General features: G+C 43.3%; 1 protein-coding gene across 1 annotated transcript; it reads right to left on the reverse strand.

The window, feature by feature from the left end:
• Nucleotides 1–969: 969 nt before the first annotated feature.
• On the reverse strand, nt 970–18,280 carry LOC147195135 (uncharacterized). Its single transcript, XM_086129450.1, has 46 exons — nt 18,266–18,280; nt 14,548–14,619; nt 13,787–13,921; nt 13,670–13,714; nt 13,466–13,582; nt 12,610–12,675; nt 12,485–12,520; nt 12,189–12,251; nt 12,067–12,102; nt 11,921–11,962; nt 11,751–11,834; nt 11,532–11,576; nt 11,376–11,447; nt 10,926–10,970; nt 10,795–10,848; nt 10,583–10,646; nt 10,268–10,372; nt 9,989–10,147; nt 9,891–9,899; nt 9,715–9,804; nt 9,457–9,608; nt 9,087–9,159; nt 8,902–9,008; nt 8,602–8,785; nt 8,439–8,510; nt 8,245–8,352; nt 7,942–8,160; nt 7,719–7,880; nt 7,458–7,625; nt 7,190–7,339; nt 6,930–7,034; nt 6,645–6,823; nt 6,383–6,446; nt 6,196–6,270; nt 5,632–5,739; nt 5,429–5,536; nt 5,182–5,253; nt 4,963–5,091; nt 4,643–4,753; nt 4,423–4,578; nt 4,234–4,341; nt 3,983–4,128; nt 3,413–3,521; nt 2,947–3,135; nt 2,410–2,693; nt 970–1,987 (listed from the first exon to the last, which is right to left on the reverse strand). Exons 1-46 carry the CDS (start codon nt 18,278–18,280, stop codon nt 1,730–1,732), a joined length of 4,950 nt encoding a protein of 1,649 aa, XP_085985576.1. The 3' UTR covers nt 970–1,729.
• Between the last annotated feature and the right edge of the window lie 866 nt (nt 18,281–19,146).

The raw sequence follows: 19,146 nt of genomic DNA on the forward strand, positions 1-19,146 counted from the left end.
TTTAAGGGCTGCCAAGTCTCTGTGGAATTATGGCCCTTGTTTGCTGTTTATGCTTAACGGTTATTTTCTAGACCAGCGGTCCACCAATCTTGTTTTAGCCCCATGGGCAGGTTTAATGTCAGACAATATTTTCACGGACCGGCCATTATGGTGTGGCGGATAAATACAACAACGTAATATGATATGACCCGCATGAAAACTGTGGTATTTTCGAAACATTATAATAAACAGGAATGACACGAGGAACGTCCGATCTGGCCGCAACACTCTCTGGTCTCTGTGGTCACGTTTAAACGTGCCTTCAAAATAAGATATTCCTCAAACACAAACTGCATGAAAAATACGACTCACCATCGCCGCATATAATGCAGAGTGGGCTTGGTGCGTGGGAATCTCCCATTGAGATAAATCCGTATTTTAAGTAAGACTCCTGATACTCTTGTTACTCCTTTTGTTCGCCCCTTTGGTTTCATTTTAGCGGTAACCTATCACCAATGACCGAAAGCGCGAATTTACCTGCCACTGCAGACGGATGTAACAGAGAATCCGGTAAGTTTTCAAAATAAAACATCAGTCAGGCCCGACGGTTGGGGACATCTCGAGCTCGTTCGTTTTGCTCTCTTAGTTCCTCGTTTTTTAAAGTATTGCTATTATTGAGTTATTTTTATTTTGCTCTTATTTGTCGTGTAAATTGGACTCTTGTCATTCTCGACGTTACTATTACCTTGGCTTTTGCAAGCGCTTTTTGGATATGCCTTGGGGGTTTTTCTGTCTCCTTGTGACCAGCGATTTCAGTTTAGACTTTGTCGGTTTTGCGTTTTTTCTAATAAACATTTTTGTCAGTTGTTGGTTGCATTTTATCTGTGTTAGCATTCTGGGGGATCCAAAACATTATTCGATTTGTTTCCCGAACCTAACAATCAGCCTTCTGCAGAACTTGCTTGTAGTTTTGATATGAAGAGACCAGTCCGTTTATGAGCTTGAAAGTAGTTTTTACTCAGCAGCACCAAGAATGTGTTACAGGCTTCCTCGTGTTGCCAATCAACCCTAGAGCTCCCGCGACACCTTGTGGACGGGTGGTAAAACAGCGGGTTAGAATGGCTATGTAATTGGGACATTACCAAAATAATAAACAGATCTACATTGCTGATGAGTTGTTAATTTGAAAAAGATGTGTTGGGGGACAGAAACATCTCATACATGCATTGATAGTTGCCCACCCTTGCTCGAGTTAGTTGTGAACCAGCAATCCCGGGTCCTGAACACAATTTGGGTGACAAAAAAAAAAGAAAAATGCATTTCAAGTGTTTGTCCAGGAGGACACTTTAAAAAAAAGAAAAGAAGAGAAAAACAGTACATGAGGTCCAGTGTCAAGATCATCATCAGCCATACAAAAATTTGGAATTCCTTGGTACAGAATAATAAGAATAAGAACATTCTCGTCTATGCATGTTTGTGACATTTTTGTTTGGTGGTGTGCAGTGAGATTTTCCTAACGTAAAATGTATGTCTTGATGTTTGGGAATCACTCGTCTCGAGGGGCAGCAAGCACAGAATGTGTCCTCATTAGGGGCTTAAATGGACAATCGTATATTTCAGTTACATCACATTGTCATTTGTTCTTTTTTTTTTTTGAGTTACATTTTTTTTTTGGAACAAAAATAACCCAAGCACCAGATAATCCAAAAATGTCTTCTTCCACCATTGGGCCAAATCTCCCAGAGGTCCTCTACTGTCGGAAACAGACTTGACACTGACTGGCCTTGCGTCGCTGCTCCTCGGCAGCTTTGATGGTTCCGGGCTTCGGTTGAACAAACTGATCTACGTGGCGTACGGCCGTCAGCCAGAAGCTGTAGAGGTTGGCGAAGTAGTGACAAGAACCTCGTGCTCCCTGGCACTCGATGATCGGATGGGTTCGGAAGTCCTTGAGGCAGCTGCCGGGAGACGTCAGAGATTGACCGCCACCCTCATCACCTGCTCCTGTTTGCTGGTGAGATAACATATAAAAGTAGCGAGATGAAGACGAATTTGTGCGTTGTTTTGCTCTTTTCATTTTCAATTGAAAAAACAACAACAACAACATGACATGAGTTTATTTATTTTTTCAGTCCAACACAAAAAAGACCAAATGCCTGATATTTGACATTTTTGAGCCCTGAGCCACTGTGATGTCATTTTCAGTCGACAGCGAATGGCAAAATGGACGCCCTCTCAGAGGGATAAAAACGGGTGGATTTTGATGCTCAATTCACGTTTCACAAACGTAAATCAGAACGCCATATTTAGACTAGTGGGGGCACATCCAACAGATTATTGTCAAAATGTGGATTTTACTTTTGATTGTTTCATGAATATGAAACAAATTAATGATATGCGGATGAAGACCCAATGTGTACATTTTATACGTACAAGGAGGAAGGAGAAGCCCGTCCACAGGCTCCTCCAGCCAGATGGGCATTGAGGAATTGATGAATCCTGACTGTGAAAGGCGACGGCGGGCATAAGTGTCTCGCACACCACACAGCGGCTGATGTGGGATCTGATGTCATGGCCAAAGAGCGGCATCATGGGTATGGCCGCAGTGGTGGAGAGCCAGTAGGACTTGTCGTTCCTTGCGGAGTAGTGACAGGCAGCTTTGTTGCAGTATGAGAACGGCATGGTGGAAAACACGGGCAAGCAAGAGCCAGCTTGACCTACAAAAAAAGGGAAGGAAATATCATGGATCGGATCAATCAAAAACTGTTTATTTGATGATACGAGCATTTACTAGTTTTGCAGAAATCCTCATTGTGTAGTAGACTTATAAAATATAAAAAGGGCTAACAAGCTACGTCTGGATTTGAGAGAACAGTTCTGACCTTTCAGTCGTGCAATGTACTTTGTAACGATATACCAAAAATCAAATTTTAGCCGCGGCAAGCGTCGTTCTTGCCCAGTTTTACCCACCAAGGTCTTGTGTGTGAGCCTTCTCCTGTCCCTCCAAGTAGGCCAGACTGTAGCCCACCCAAAGCTGGCTGGTGCCATCGGGGCAATGAGGCACTTGAACTGACTGGCTGTGAAGAACCAACAGGAACCCTGAGCTTGATGTCCTCGTATAACCTGGCGCGCCTGGGTCACCACGTGCACCTGGGCTGCCTGAAGAGTGGTCAGCGATGCAAAGAGTGGACAAAATTCAAAAGAAAGAAAATACACAGGTGCAGAAAACCATGAGCAATTGATGCAAAAAATGTGCTTCTTCATCGAAACCAAATACAAATCCTAGCGGTATCACTTCAACATACTTCTAAAAATCAATGACTATATTTCTAACATAAGCAGGTCTTTGGCACCAACTTGGTGGCATCTTCATGATCTATTCCTAATATCAGCTCCAATACGCAAAACCTGAACGAATTATGAGGTTTTCACTCACCTTGTGGCCCAACAAATCCTGGCTCACCAAAATCTCCTTGTTCACCAATAGGACCATCAATACCAGGAGGACCTGGAGGTCCAGCGTTGCCCCGAGAACCTGTTGGACCCTGCGGTCCTGGAGCCGAAAAACGAATGGTTCTCAGTTGAGCACTGACCATCACTATGGCCAAATAACTCTATTGTCTGTTTTCTGTAGCGCTTTCATTCGGGTTGCGGGTGAGCTGGAGCTGAGATTGGGCGAGAGTCACGTACACCCTAGATTGGTTGCCAGCAAATCAATCTGACATGGAAACATGTAAACTCCACACCTAGGAATGCTGGATCTGAAATTCAACCCCAGAACCTCATAACTTTGAGGTAGATGGTTTAACAACTACGATACCGTGTGGCCCTAGACTCATTTGATCAGAATTTAATTGAAATGGAAATGAAATTTTGTTTAATCTTCCTCTCTAGTTAATAAGCCAAAAAGGGGTGAACAAAACATAGCGCTATTATGAATGGAACTCGACAAGGATACAGTATATACAGGGACATGCGGACAAACACATTAAAATAAATACAAGACTTTCTTGCCTTTTGGTCCGTAACGCCCAGGTGAACCCACAGCACCTGGCAACCCAATGGGTCCCGGGTAACCAGGTGGTCCTGGGGGCCCATCTGGAGCCCTCCGTACGGGTTCAGAAATAGAATCACCACGATCGCCCTTTGCACCTTTACATGACATGGTTATTCCCAGTTAGCAGTGTGTGCCTACTTCACTGTTTGAAGACACCTAAACAGGCATTTAGCGTATCTTAAAGTTGTTGGACCACTCACCAATGTCTCCAGGTGGGCCGTATATTCCTTTCCTCCCACAAGGCCCAGGATCACCTCTCTGTCCTTGAACTCCCTGTAAACCCCTGGAACCAGGAAGGCCTCGCTCACCTGAAAATGTGCATTAAGAATGAGATTTATCTCACAATAATAATGACAGTTTTGAATCATAGTTTAATCAGGTGATTTTACCTTTTAGTCCTGGAATCCCTGAATATGATGACGGTCCTGCATTTCCTGGATAGCCCTTGTTTCCCTTCGGGCCTGGAGGCCCAGGTAGGCCGGTTGGCCCCTGATCTCCTTTGTGGAAAAAGAGGCTGCCCGGTTCCCCTTTCGGCCCAGGGGCCCCTAAATAGGAAAAGTAGAACATCAAATAAAAAGGACATTGCATTTGAGGAGGACATGTTCAGACCTTGTGGCCCAGGAGCCCCTTCAGATCCTTGATCTCCAACAGGTCCCAGCAAAGGTTTGTCACATTCTCCCCCCCCAGGATAACCTGGTTCACCTGGAGAACCGGGTGGACCTAATGGAAGAATACACAGTAGGAATATTAATTCAACATTTGTATGCAATTATAAAAGACTAATTCCCATTGAATATTTCAGGTTTCCTTGAGGACTAAAACCCAGTTACCCCATGATTCCCATAACTAAACATCTGAATACTGCTGCGGTTCTCAGATTACGGTATCTGTTTTCTTGATGCAATGGAGTTGTCTTCGGTATTTCATACCTGAGTCACCTGGTGGACCCATTATGCCTTTTAGCCCAGGATATGATAGTCCTGGAGGCCCCGGAAGTCCCCTGGAACCTTTGGCTCCAGGAAAGCCATCTGGTCCTGGACGGCCGAGGATAGTGACTCCTTAAACAATAACAAATGAATCGATTTTTTTAAAGAGATGACTAAACCGAATAAATGAAGAGTAAGAAGCACATTTTTAAATGTCTTTACCACTTGCTCCTTTCATCCCTTTTGGTCCCCTGAGACCATCCAGTCCAGAAAGACCGGGTGGCCCCGGCAGTCCTGATAAATGAATTAATAGCATTATTAATATCATTGTCATTGTAAAAAGTAAATATATAAAATCTGGATTATCAAAACCTTAAAATACCAAAAACGATACATAGCCGTCACAATATACAGCATCCAGTGTCATTATTATTTTTTTTCCAGTAGCTTCAAAAGAAAACCTCACTACCTGGAGGTCCAAATGGGCCCGGTGGACCCAGGGGCCCTGCATACCCACTATCACCTTGAACACCTGGAACCCCTGGATGACCCGGTGGGCCAATAAGCCCAGGAAAACCTATCAAGAAAAAAATCATAAAGAAGAGACTCCAACATCCACAATTACTCTGAATTTGAAAGTATTTCACAAAGAAAGCAGCCTTTGAAAATCACCCGGTCCACCATGTCTTCCTGGTTCACCAGGAACACCCGGCAGTCCAGGCACTCCTGAGTATCCCCTTGGACCTGGATCACCTGGATCCCCTGGATCCCCAATCAGTGCTGGATTAAAGAAATGGGAAGATGTTAGTAAACCGCATCCTGTAGGTTGCTTGCTTACACTATGTAATTTAGATTGGGTAGTGGTTGCAGAATGGTGTGGTAGTCATTAGCACTTGTGACTAACAATTAGGAAGTTAGGGGTTCAAATCGCATCTATGGTTCTGCCCTTTCTGTTTGGTCAGTTGAAGACACCCAATTGTTCATTGGTGTAAATGTGAGTAGAAATTCCAATTTGTCTATCAGGTGGGATAAAATTCAAATCACGATGCATTAGTGACACTAATGTGGACAAATACGGATATGGATCGATTCGGTAACGTTGCAGTGTGAGGGTGTGACATTCTTGTTTTATATGAAATGTTACATTGTTGGGAAAAAAATAAAGAGGTCTAAGATGATCAAAGAAAGCGGCAAACAATTTATCAATGCCAACAGACGACCACACTCTAAATTTACCGCTGAATCCTTCCTCTCCTTTAACTCCTTTTGGTCCTGGGCTTCCAGTTTGTCCAACAGAGTCTCCCGGTTCACCTAGAAAAGTATTTGATTGAGGTAGTTGAAGTAGCCATATGATAATCCAGAGAATAAAGATTCTTTTCCTTGATCACATTTGGTGAAATACATTTTATGGATTTGGATGTACCTTTGGCACCTGGAAATCCTGGATTCCCTGGTATTCCCGTCTGTCCCCTGGGTCCTGGTTCTCCCTACAAGACACGTTTTATTTCTATGAATATGTTTTGTTGCACTGCAACGGAACGCCAATACATGAGTTGCGGCATTTACCAAAATATTTGATTCTGATTCAGCCAAATACAGTATTTACAATGATGACTAACATCCAGTATTAAGAAAACTGGCAGCATAACATAATTATTAGGATTAGAGTCACTTCAGATTCGTACCGGATCTCCATCATTTCCACGGTATCCCCGGGGTCCAGGAAAACCTTTCAACCCAGGGTGCCCGGAATCTCCAGGTATCCCATGTCGGCCTGGTACACCAGCATCACCTTTAAATCCTGGTGAACCAGGGAAACTATCTGGTCCCGGATCACCTTGCCCTCCTCTTTGACCCTTTAAACCTAAAGAAAATAATTAAAAGATGAGCTAATCAAAATTTGTTTTGCCATAATATGAGCAATAATATATTCATCAGTATCTAAATTTGTGAGTGAATCGCTCAGTTGCCTATTGGTCCTGATGGACCAGGCTGTCCTCTTCTGCCTGGTGGTCCTGGTTCTCCCTTTTTTAAAGACACAAGTTTTGATTCTCCAGGTAATCCTCTGGGACCACGTATTCCTGAATGCCACAGTTGGGGATTATATAGATTACAGTCTGGTTCATAAACAAAAGTAGCCACTATTGTGCACTTTAATGGACGTTGGAGTTTCCAAACCATTAGGCACAATATAGTCAACAGTAAGTGAAGTGAAATATTTTAACGTCATAAATACCTTTAATACCAGGATATCCTGGTTCTCCTGTGACACCTGGTGGACCATTAAAGCCTCTTTCCCCCTGTATGCCTCTTGGACCTGGAGGCCCTGGAGGGCCTGGTAAGCCTGTGGCCCCATCCCTGCCAGGGAATCCCAACTCACCTGAACAATAAATCAGAAAAGCATTACCATTTCAGCAAGACCAGCTACATAAGTACTTCGTTCTGACTGAATAGTTTGTTTCCTTTTGATTTTCATTTGTAGACTTGACATGGCTCACCTTTCTGTCCGGGCCAACCGTCATTCCCAAAATCTCCCGGAGGACCAGCAGAGCCTCTTTGCCCTGCTGGGCCTGGTGTACCAGGAAGACCAGGGAGACCCGGTGCACCCACAGGACCAGAACCGGGTAGGCCTGTATCTCCCCTTGAGCCCCTTGCACCAGGAATGCCTTTAGGGTGAAACATTATGAAGGAATGTTCATTTGAACTTGAGGGAAATCAAACCATATCTATGATTGGGAGATATTCTGCTGCATCCTCACCTGGCACACTCGGTCCAGGTTTTCCTGGAGGACCGGGGGGTCCAGGAGGTCCTGTTGACTCACATATTGTACATGGCGGGCCTTGAGGTCCAGTAGCTCCACGGTCACCATCAAACCCTTGTTCTCCTTTTCGACCTGGCCATCCAGGTGGTCCTTGTGCACCTGTGAATGTTGTCAACTGTTTGAGATACTGACTGGGCTACTGTTTGGAATATGTCCTAACCTGGAAGCCCTGGGCTTCCTGGACGGCCAGGAATTCCTTTTCTGCCTCTAAGTCCAGGTTGGCCAGGCTGGCCAGGAGGACCAGGCAAAGCATGAAGCACATCTCCAGTGGAACCTTTCCTCCCTGGTGGTCCCGGTAGTCCGGGAGTGCCAGGAGGACCGTCGATGCTTTTTCCACTAAAACCACGGTCACCTGGATCTCCATTTATACCGCGTGGCCCTATTAGAAATACAAAATGCTACCTAGCTAAAATATCTATAAGCATTTATCAGTTATTTTAGATGATAAATTCTGCCTGACAACCTGCAGGTCCAATCGCTCCGATTCCACCATCATCTCCCGTAATGCCTTTCGGTCCTGGTAGTCCTGAAGCTCCTGGGATTCCATCCCTACCTGGCTCACCTGGAATCCCTATTAAGTTTAAAATGAAGAAATACATGAAGAACTAATAATGTCAAGCAGTTAGATAGGTGGGTAGGTCCTGTCCAATGTCTTACCTGGTGACCCAGGTTCTCCCTTGACACCAGGTGATCCCGTCACATTGTCATGACAACATAGTTCAGTGTCACCTAATGACATACAGTGACAAAAGGATTTCTGAATTATAAAAATGTTCCTATAAATTTGAAAAATGGATGCAATGAATTAAAAGTATTCAACCTGGTGGGCCTTTTCGCCCGGGAATTCCTGGAGGGCCCGGATACCCCTGGTCTCCTTTTGGTCCTGTTAGACCATGGCTGCCAGGGAAACCAGGACCTGGGAGCCCCAGAATGCCTGGAAAACCTTTAGGACCAACCATACCCGGGTCTCCTTTGGGACCTGGTCTACCTCCATAACTGGCACCCTAAGAAAATGTGTGAAGTAGCAATTTAAAATAAATGTCGTCTTTCGTCATTATGCACTAAAATGCGGTAAAGTCATGTCTATTTACAGTATTAAAAACATACTACTGGTACTTACTGCTGGTCCAGGGTCTCCTGTCAGCCCAGGAGGACCATCAAGTCCTGGTTTACCCACTTGTCCGGGAGAACCAGGATGTCCAGGTTCTCCTTGGTTTCCCTTTTCACCTTTTCGTCATGAAAAAAAAAGTCAGATTTTTTTTAGGCAGACTATGAGTGGTTTTCAATAACTTTGGGTCTACTCACCTGTAACTGTTGTCACAAAACCATCCCCCTTTTGTCCTTTTACTCCTTTTGAACCCACATATCCTTGAAACCCCTGCAATTTCACACAGAAAGAAAACATATCAAGACTTGGTTGCAGCACGAACAAAGTAAACTGAAAAAGTTAACTGTGTTTAACAATTTCGATTTGAACATGCAATTGACTGTTTGTTTGTTTTTAGATCACCAACCAGTGTATGGTCCCATCTCCCTTCATCATCATCATCATCATCATCATCATGATCAAATATTGTCACACCAAAACTTCACTCAGTGTAAGGCAGTTCAGTGTTTATTCTCAGGTAATTAAAATATTGATCACTATACTAGTGATTATCCCAATTGTCCTCACATGTGGCCCTGTGGGACCCTCTTCTCCTTTTAGTCCTGGGTCCCCTTTCATCCCTGGAGTTCCCGGGAATCCTGGAGGTCCTGGAAAACCAGGCTGACCAGGGGGACCAGGCGCTCCTGGAACCAACTGACATTTACATCCGCCTTCACAGCCTGCGGGGATCATCGGGAAAATTGGTTAGTCAATATGCTAGTATCGTGCAAAAAAAAATTGTTTCTCCGTTAGAGCATTTAGATGCATTTAAAAAAAAATAAAAACCTTTGTATCCTTTGACACCCTTGTTTCCAGGATGTCCTGGAGGTCCTCTATCACCTGGGTCTCCGGGTTGACCAGGCTCACAAATATAATCTATGGAATCAAAAATGTAAGGCACTGTCATTTCAACATAGACACATTGGTGTTGGAGTTGTTTCAAATAAGGGCATCATACTCACCACCGCATCCTGAATAGATCACACACAAAGCACACTGCGTTAGATCGTGTGATCTTCAAAACACAACTTACAAAATATGACCTGAAGGTGTTTTATACCTGGAGGACCAGGAAGTCCGGTGACACCTTTAATCCCGTGGATTCCTTTTCTTCCCTTTGGTCCCGGGAGTGGATTGATTAAATCGTTGAATCTCCCTGGCTCTCCCTTAAAGCCCTTGGGACCTGGGGGTCCTCTTGGACCAGGCACACTCTGCCCATCTAGGCAGTAAAAAGAGGTTGTACAGAGTTAAAGAAAAAACAATCAGGTGTGAGAGACATTTTAATCGATCCTCTTTCCAAATCATGCAGGGGAAATTTTACCAAGTAGAAATTTCTAACCTGTATATGTCAGTCCTTTTGGGCCAGGAGGTCCCCGCATGCCCATTAATCCTGGGTCACCTGGTAGTCCGGGATTTCCCGGATAGCCTTTTTCACCTTTTGCTCCTGTGGATATAATACAATGTGTATTAAAATGTGAGTCCAAGCCTATCCCGGCCAATTTAGGGTGACGGGTGAGGTCCAATCAGGAATGGTCGCTAGTCAATCACAGAGAAAATACAGACAACCAACCATTGACCCTCACATTCCCAGCTGTGGATAATTGAGAGTTTTCACTGAACCTTAGATGTTTGTTTTTGTTTGTTCGAATCTCACCTCTGAGAGCAGACCCTTTCAAATACTGTAAGGGACCAGGGAGACCTGGATCGCCAAGGTAGCCCTGTTAAAAGTGACAAAAGGCAAAATATTTACGGTACAGTTTATTTTTCATTGAATCGCCTCTCAGAGCACATCAAAATTGAAAATAGAAGCCTGCAAGCTGCTGAATTAAAATAAAAATAAAAATAACATTCCCAAGGAATGCTGACCTTTGGTCCAAGTGTTCCAATGAGACCTGGAAGACCCCTCTCGCCTGGTAAACCCTGAATATCAACATATATAAGTTGACCAATTTTACAGTACAATCTGGATTTTGTTTCTTATTTATTTCTGGTTGTACCTCAGGTCCCACTGGTCCTGAAGTACCAGGTGAACCCGGAAAACCCTAAAAAGAGGGACAAAATGCGAATGTAAGAATATTATTAAATCCGGTGAATTGAGTATACGAGCTGCTCACACTAAAAGAATACCCCAACAAATCTGAACATTTTTGCTTTGCTCTAGTTTATAAGAGCCACATCTTGTAACAGCAACTGTGCTGCCTCCTCTGGTGTGCATGCCTGAGCTTGATGGTAGACGCCATGTAATCTCTTTACCGTCACCAAATTAGACTAAAGCTCCAGCTAAACTCTAAAACTTCTATTTTTTTCCCACAAAGCAGAGTGAATATATGTCTTTCCATGCTAAAGTAATGGTAGTAATGTTAATTTCCATTAGTCTGTCTCTGGCGTTTCCTATTGTATATTAGCATGAAGCTAATTTCCTCCTGTAGATATTGTAAATGACTTGCCCGAAATCCAGGAAAACCAGGAATTCCTTCCTCTCCTTTCATTCCTTGACCGAAGGTGTCTCCTCGACCACCCTTTAAAAAATAATAATAATAATAAAATCAGGTCATAATTACAAAGTCACATTTTTCTGGCTGTGCCAGAAGATTCTAACTCACTGGCTGGCCCTTTGGTCCACATAGTCCAGGATGTCCTCTGTCTCCCTGAAATACATCCAAACAAAGGAAGGATCGATACGGTTGAAGTGAAATTCATTAAAATGAAATAAAATGGTCAAGTTGATGGACAAAAGCAATCGCAAGGATTCACACACACACACACACACACACACACACACACACACACACACACACACAAATACACACACACACACACACCTTGTAACCTTTGGGCGGGAGGAAATCTGGGGGAAATTCAATGACTTCTTCTGGTCCTTGTGGACCAGGTGGGCCTTGTTCACCCTGGAAAAGTACACGGAAGAAAAGTTGTGAAGATGCCTTCACCACACATACACAAACACATCTTCTTAATAGATTTGGGCTCTCACATCATCTCCTTTTGTGCCTGGCTCTGGTCTTCCAGAGTCACCCTGCAATAACACACATTTTCGTTTGACCCGATTTGCTTCATGTGGATTATTATTCCCTATTGCAAGCGCTTTAACATGCAATGACTGCATAACAAATTACTCACTGGTGGTCCTCGGACACCTTTATCGCCTCTCGAGCCCTGAGTGGAGCGACAGTGATATTAATGATGACTAAATAGCAGTGGGATTTGTGTTGTTGTTATTATGTTCAAGACTGCATATTCACCGGATTTCCAGGTGAGCCTGGAGCCCCATTATGGCCTTTCGGTCCGTTGACTCCTATTGGGCCCTGAATGGATAGACGTGAATGTATATTGTGGTAAGAGGGAGCAAGATTGTCCAAAAATCGGTTCTTATCGATGAACAATGGAATCTCCAAAGTCTGGCATACAATGTGGTCGTTCCCATAGGGACTTTTTAAATCACATTTTACTGAAGATGTTGGAGATTGTCCGAATCCTTCACATCCATCAACTTGAGAGTTTCCATTGTACCATCAATATTTTAAGTAAATAAATATACAGGTTGACCCGGATCCCCTGGTCGACCGGGATCTCCCTGGAAGAAGAAAAAAAAAAAAAATAAATAACGATTCACGTGAATGGAACTAGTGATGACCACACGATCTTACAAGAAGGGATTCTTACAGGAAGTCCAGGAAGGGAATCGGTATATGAGGGTTCTCCCTTAAGTCCTTTCGGTCCAGGAAACCCCTGACAAGGAGAGAAACTATTACTTCATGCTGTAAATTGCATTTGAGCTGTAAAAGGTTTTCAATGATTTGATACACAAGTGTATTAAACAATGAGATTTTGAATGAGTGCAATGGACTTGTTAGACTTGCTAATTGGGTATAAAATACTGTGGATCACTGCATCCTGGAGGTTCAGCACCAGCAGATTCACCCGTTTGCAGATTTTTTCAGTATTACTGTACTTTCATTTTTTTCGAATATTTTTTTACAAATCCCATTTTTTTTTCTGCAAAACGCTTAATGGTGGTATATCCCAATCAAGTCTTTGAGGGGTTTAACAAAAATGAATAATATGTTTTTGTTTTTGGTTTTTAATTTTGTTTTCTTTTTTGACTGTAAGTATAATGGCCTGATCATTATCACCCGTGAATACTGGGATTCCACATACACTAATTATTGTGGACGGGGCTGAATCCTTTTGCATCCAGCAAAAATCTGCAAGGGTTTATATTACATTGCAATTGCCTATATCTACCACACGATAGTAGCAAAGAACTACTGATGACTAAATGACGTGCCTCCAGATCCTTGGCACCAAGGTGAGCACAAAACAGTCACTAGGTGAGTGTGTTCTTCAGAGAATATCGAATAAATAAAAAAATTAATGAAAACCCCGACAAATGCCAAACTGCAAATGTGTTAGGTTCACCGGATTGGAAACACCGGTAGCCAGTATGTCGGCGACAACAAACCCCATCCCCTCCTTCTTGCAAAGCTTGCTTTATTTCCAAATGTAATGTTCTACTCACAGGTGGCCCATGCAGACCATCCCGGCCAGGAATACCAGGGACGCCAGGTTGACCCGCAGCCCCCGCACAACCGTCTACCCCAGGCAAACCGGGCTCACCACTTGCTCCAGGATGACCCTAAAAACATGATATTTACCTTCGAAAGATTGTAGAAGAAGGGAGGTGGGGGGCAGCAGTGGGTTTCCCGAACCAATCTTCACTTACCAATAAACCGTCATGACCAGAAAAACCTGGACCCCCAGTGTTGCCCTAAAATATTCAGCAAAAAAAAAAAACATTTATCATCACACCATATTATAACTAATTGCTTGAAAAGTTTACCCGAGCTCCTTTAGGGCCTTCTGGGCCTGGCGCTCCCTGTGAGCCCAGCCTGCCTTTCTCTCCAGGCGGCCCATCTCTGCCTAATTGTCCCATTGGCCCGCGAGGTCCTTGCTTGCCTGTTTTACCCGGCAGTCCCTGCAAAGAAAATGGGTCACCCTGGTGGAGTATATTTTGCTACACTGTCCAATTTATTTTATAGTACTTAAAATTAGTTCCACGCACACATAAAATAACAATAACAAAATAAAATACAATAAACATAGATTTGAGTTTTGGTAACGACCAGCTAGGAAACACTGGTGTCAAAAAATTGATTGATGGTTGTTCTACTTAGTTAGGAGTTGGCAACCCGCGGTTCTTTAGCGCTGCCCTAGTGGCTCCCTGGAGATTTTTCAAAAACGTTTGAAAATGGAAAAAAGATTGGGGAGGGAAATATATATTTTTTGTTTTAATATGGTTTCTGCAGGAGGACACACATGACTTAACGTTTTACAATGCTGTAAAAATGTGTAGAATAAATATTAAATGTCAACATTTCTGTCAACGAGGATTTGCGTCATAGCCTGCGACGCACGTTTCTATTAGCAGGACCGGCACCAAAGATTACAAGCTTCCCAAAGGATCGTTTAGTCGTCTACTTTCAACAAATATCTTGAGCTAATGAAACAATGTCACAGGAGCCGACTGAGTGGTGAATATTCATTTTCCGCAGTTTGACATATTTACTTATTGATTAACTATGTTTATGAGACACTTCTTACCCGTGCACCTTTGGCAGGTAGGCATTGACATACGGAGCAGTTTCTCCCTTCACATGGACCCTCAACATTCCCCTGAAAAAGGACAACAAAAATACATCTCAATTAGAAGCTACTGATGAGTAAGATGAAGAGACAGAATGTGTTTGTGCGAGCATCATGCAAACAACATGGCCAGAGTGCATCAGGCAGAGGCCTCACATAAAGTTCATGTTTGGGCCGTTCCTCTCACAGTCGACAGCTTCTGCAGAAATACCTCCAACAGGTCGGCGGTGCAGCAAATGGCCAAATAAGGACCCTGACCTTGATGAGAGCTGCGGAAGCTTTATCTTTCCCCAAATAGTTTGAGAGGCTGCAGACAACCCACTCCACACCTCCGAAGGCAGAACGGTTCCCACAAATACGGAGAAATGTTTTGCCAACAGCACAAAATATTTGGAGGAGTTTATACACGAGAAACTGAAACCGATCTCACATATTCCTTTGCGGTTGAATTAATTGAATTAATTGAATATTTACTGCAGTGACTAAAATCAAGCAGCCTCAGGCTAACACTCACTTTGTTGTTTTAATCACCAAATGCCAAAACCTTAGAAGGAAGGCAATGGAAAAAGCCACTTGAGTTTAGTGAGGATGTAAGAATTCATTTTTCACTGTTTCACATGGCCTCCACACTACCGAGTGACATTCTTTTGCCATACGGTCAATTTTGTATCACTATTTCTTGCCCATTACTGTATGATGTCTTATTACTGACCCATTCAAAGCTCCAGCTTCTTCTTTATTATAATTACAAACATACATACAAAGTTATTTTTCCAAGCAAATTTACAATACGGGCCAATTTTGTCCCGGGCCAATAATATTCTCATCGGAATTGTTTACATCAAATTATGAACTACAGATCTTTCCAAAAAGTATGAAAAGCCTGCCTGACATCAATAAACAAATTATATTCCACCAATTGTCCAGAGAAAAGGGAAAACACATTTTTATGCAGGTACAGGTACTTGTCTTTTTCAGGTACAGGTACAGGGCACCCTCGGACCTCTGTACGGTTTTTGTTCCTTCTACTTATCCTGTTTCAAGATGATCCCATGAACTTGAATGGGAACCTGCGCAAAAGCGATAAGCACATAGACAGCTCTCAGGACAGTTTCAAGCTCCTTCCAGTATTAAGACTAAACAGGAGCAAGGTCGGACATGGACGGAACTGTCAACACCAGCTGCAACTTGGTGTTTCTGTCATGATTGCACACCTGTACGTAATTTTCACTCACCTACACACACACAGTCAAACAAGTTCAGTGTGTCTTCAACAGCCCTCATCCTTTAGGTTGGATACACCCACGTATTAGATTCCCAATAAATGAGAGGGCGAGCGGGGAGATCCTTGGGTGACGTGCAGAGAGATGAAACCAACGCTTCTCCTCATTCCCTCCCGGTACCAGAATTGAGTCTCCTGTCTCCTCCTTGTGTTTTATGTCTGAATGTCAAATTGATGGACCTGACAGTCCCGTTGCATAATAAACACACCCACATTCAGTATGGCATGTAACCGTTTTACAGTTTCAAGATCCCCACCATTACCACCGTTTGCCTTGATTTGACACACAATAAATCTTCGGTGGTTCATCTGAAATCAGTTGCAGTCTACACAGATGTAACTCAAAGCACGTATCTCGGAAAAACTTGAGTCACTCGTATATCAAGGATTGGTGCTAAAACTGTCCAACGCCTTGTTTTCGGCAAAATGAAATTACTTCCTGGAAAAGGTTTTCATGTAGCCGGTTGGTAAGATTGTGAGTGAATGAATTGCACGGCTGATAGTGTAGTGACACATTTGGAAAGTTCCGTGGATGCCTCAAGTTGTTTATGATTGCTCTCATTGCACAGCTGCCCTCACTGCATGGCCTGGTTTCTAAAAATCCAGCCATAACACAGAAATAAAGTTTACGCCGTACATTAAAACTGACTTGCAACATCTGTCATGGAGATGCTTTGCAAACATAAATGTAGATGACATCATTGAGGAGAGATTACGAAAGAGAATCTGACTGGTGTTTATCCCAACCACGCAGGTCGCTATTCGAGATTAGAATACATTGCAAGGCGGCTGTAATATATTCCTACTTGGTGACAGAAAACTCTAAAGACATTAGAGTGCAGCTTGGTACAATTAAAGAGTCACAGCATTGTGTCAAATTTATAGCGGGCTGTCGTGCAGCTTGACAAGTGCAGCTGTTCCATTGGTGAAGAATTTGCATTTACAGGCAGCAGTTACAGGAAATGAGAGCGGGGTAATTCTTACTGCATCAAGCTGCTGTGCAGCGACGAGCAGGACAAGGATCCACCTGCAAAGATAATGGATTGCAATTAAAATGAATGCACAGTATATCTTACTGGCAATAGAATCCAAGACAACTGATCATCCTTGAGTTATTTTCCGAAGGCGATATCTTTTCTTGAACATCTTTTGAAACTGAGGAAACCCAGTGGGTTGTGTTGGCCACATCTGCCTCACATTGAACACCCAGACTCGACCCACTGCCATCTGGATGCATGAATGAATGGATGGATAGATAGAAAAAATCGAAATGGATTAAATAGCCTTTGGGCAAAGAGCTATTCAAACAGTAGACTGTAGAAGGGCCTATTTGCGGTTGATCCAGCCCGTAAAATTACAAGTGTACAGATGTGTTGATCGCCTGTATAAACAGTAGAGAAGTGTGTTTAGGATGGTTGTGATACAGTTTAAGGCACAGGTGTCAAACTCAAGGCCCCGGGGTCAGATCTGACCCGCCAGATAATTTTATGTGGCCCGCCAAAGCAAATTATGCGCATCGACTTGACGCTTCTTGCTAAAATATCAAAATTGCCAATTGAGTTCACTTCTAAAAAACGTTGAGCTATCGCAAGCAATTTGTTACCAATCATTCTTTCAAAATAAAAGTTCTAATACTTGAACAAATAGTTTTTTCTCTTATTTCGAAATTAGTTGACACAATACACACACACACACACACACACACACACACACACACACACACACACACACACACACACACACGCACACAAAGGCTGCCTGGTGGCTGAGTGGTTAGCGCGTCAACCTCATATTGCAGAGGTTGTGGGTTCTATCCCACCGGCCTCTCTGTGTGGAGTTTGCATGTTCTTCCCGTGCCTGCGTGGATTTTATATATACTGTGTATATATATATATATTTATATACTGTATATATGTGTGAATGAGTGGTTAGCACATCCGCCTCACAGTCAAGAGCTGCAGGGTTCGATTCCAGGCCCCGGCCTTCCTGTGTGAAGTCTGGAATTTGGAATGCGGGAGGAAAGCAGTGTACCCGGAGAAAACCCATGCAGGTACGAGGACAACATGCAAACTACTAACATGCTGCCCAGCGGGCTAATTGAACATTCGAAATTTCCCCGAGGTGTGATTGTAAGTTGGGAACAGAAAAAAAATGACAAAGTGAGCCAACAGGAAACAGATTCCACACTCGTGGATAAAATACCAAGAGCATTAACTCACATTCAAAAGTTTCGGTTTCACTTCCGACTTATTTTTGAAATTAAAACAATTCGTTTGAATGAAGATAACACTAAATGAATGAATAATTCAGACACAACATTGTTTACGTGGTCATGTGGTTCTTCCAAAAATTTGATTTCTATGCGACGTAAAAAGTTTGAATATGAGTACTCACCTGATTGCACACCATGTAAAAGCTGCACACGAGGAACTCATGTTGGCCACCATCTGAACACGTCAGTGAACTCAACACTTGCACCTGTGACAGATACAATGTATGAACCACATAATTAATAGAATCCTGAAAGCCTTCTTCGTTGCAGCACAAGAAATAAAACAAAGTTATTAAATGTCGCTCCCTTCATCTCAGCAGTCCCCATTTTAACCAGTGACAAAAAAGTTCATCATGCTTACCCCAAACTTAGACGCCCAAAGTCATTGTAGGCAGAACGATGGCACAACAAGATGCAGTCTAACTGCTGAAAAGTAAAAAAGTCTCGCCGCCAGATGAGGACGAGCGTGTAGTTTTGGGGCTGGGCGTCATGTGCGTACCTCCCCTCTCTCAAGGTCACGCAATGAAGGAGGGTGAAAATGAATGTCAAAGCAGCGTGCACGGCGCGTCGCAGTCACAGCATCCAGGCGAGCAGGCGTGGATGCCCACATCGCTGCTGACGGCTCCTCTCGTGATTTGTGTGGAGAGACAGAAAGAAAAAAAAAGTCATGGGAACAAGAGGGTTGCTGCTTCCTCTGATCCTGATTGCTGCGGTCTTGACGGACACTGTTGCCAAGAAGGTAAGACGATTTGACAAGTGCAACATTCCTTTGAAAAACATGACATTAGACCATAACAAAAGTTTGAAAAGTTTGTACATTTTCCTCACCTTTGTCAAATGTGTATTCCCCCGTTGCATAAATTGTCAGCCTTGACTTTTGGTGTGTTTGCAACAAGCGTGCTTGCCAACATCTTGCGTCCTGACGAGGAAAGTTTGTTTGTGTGACTGTAAGCATGCAAAATGCTCTTCGGCACACCGTGTTGGTGGGCCTTTATGTGAGAGC

The sequence above is a fragment of the Hippocampus guttulatus genome, chromosome 14 (genome assembly GCF_054856545.1).
Source record: "Hippocampus guttulatus isolate MCC_2025c chromosome 14, RoL_Hgut_1.0, whole genome shotgun sequence".
Classification (NCBI taxonomy): Eukaryota; Metazoa; Chordata; class Actinopteri; order Syngnathiformes; family Syngnathidae; genus Hippocampus; species Hippocampus guttulatus.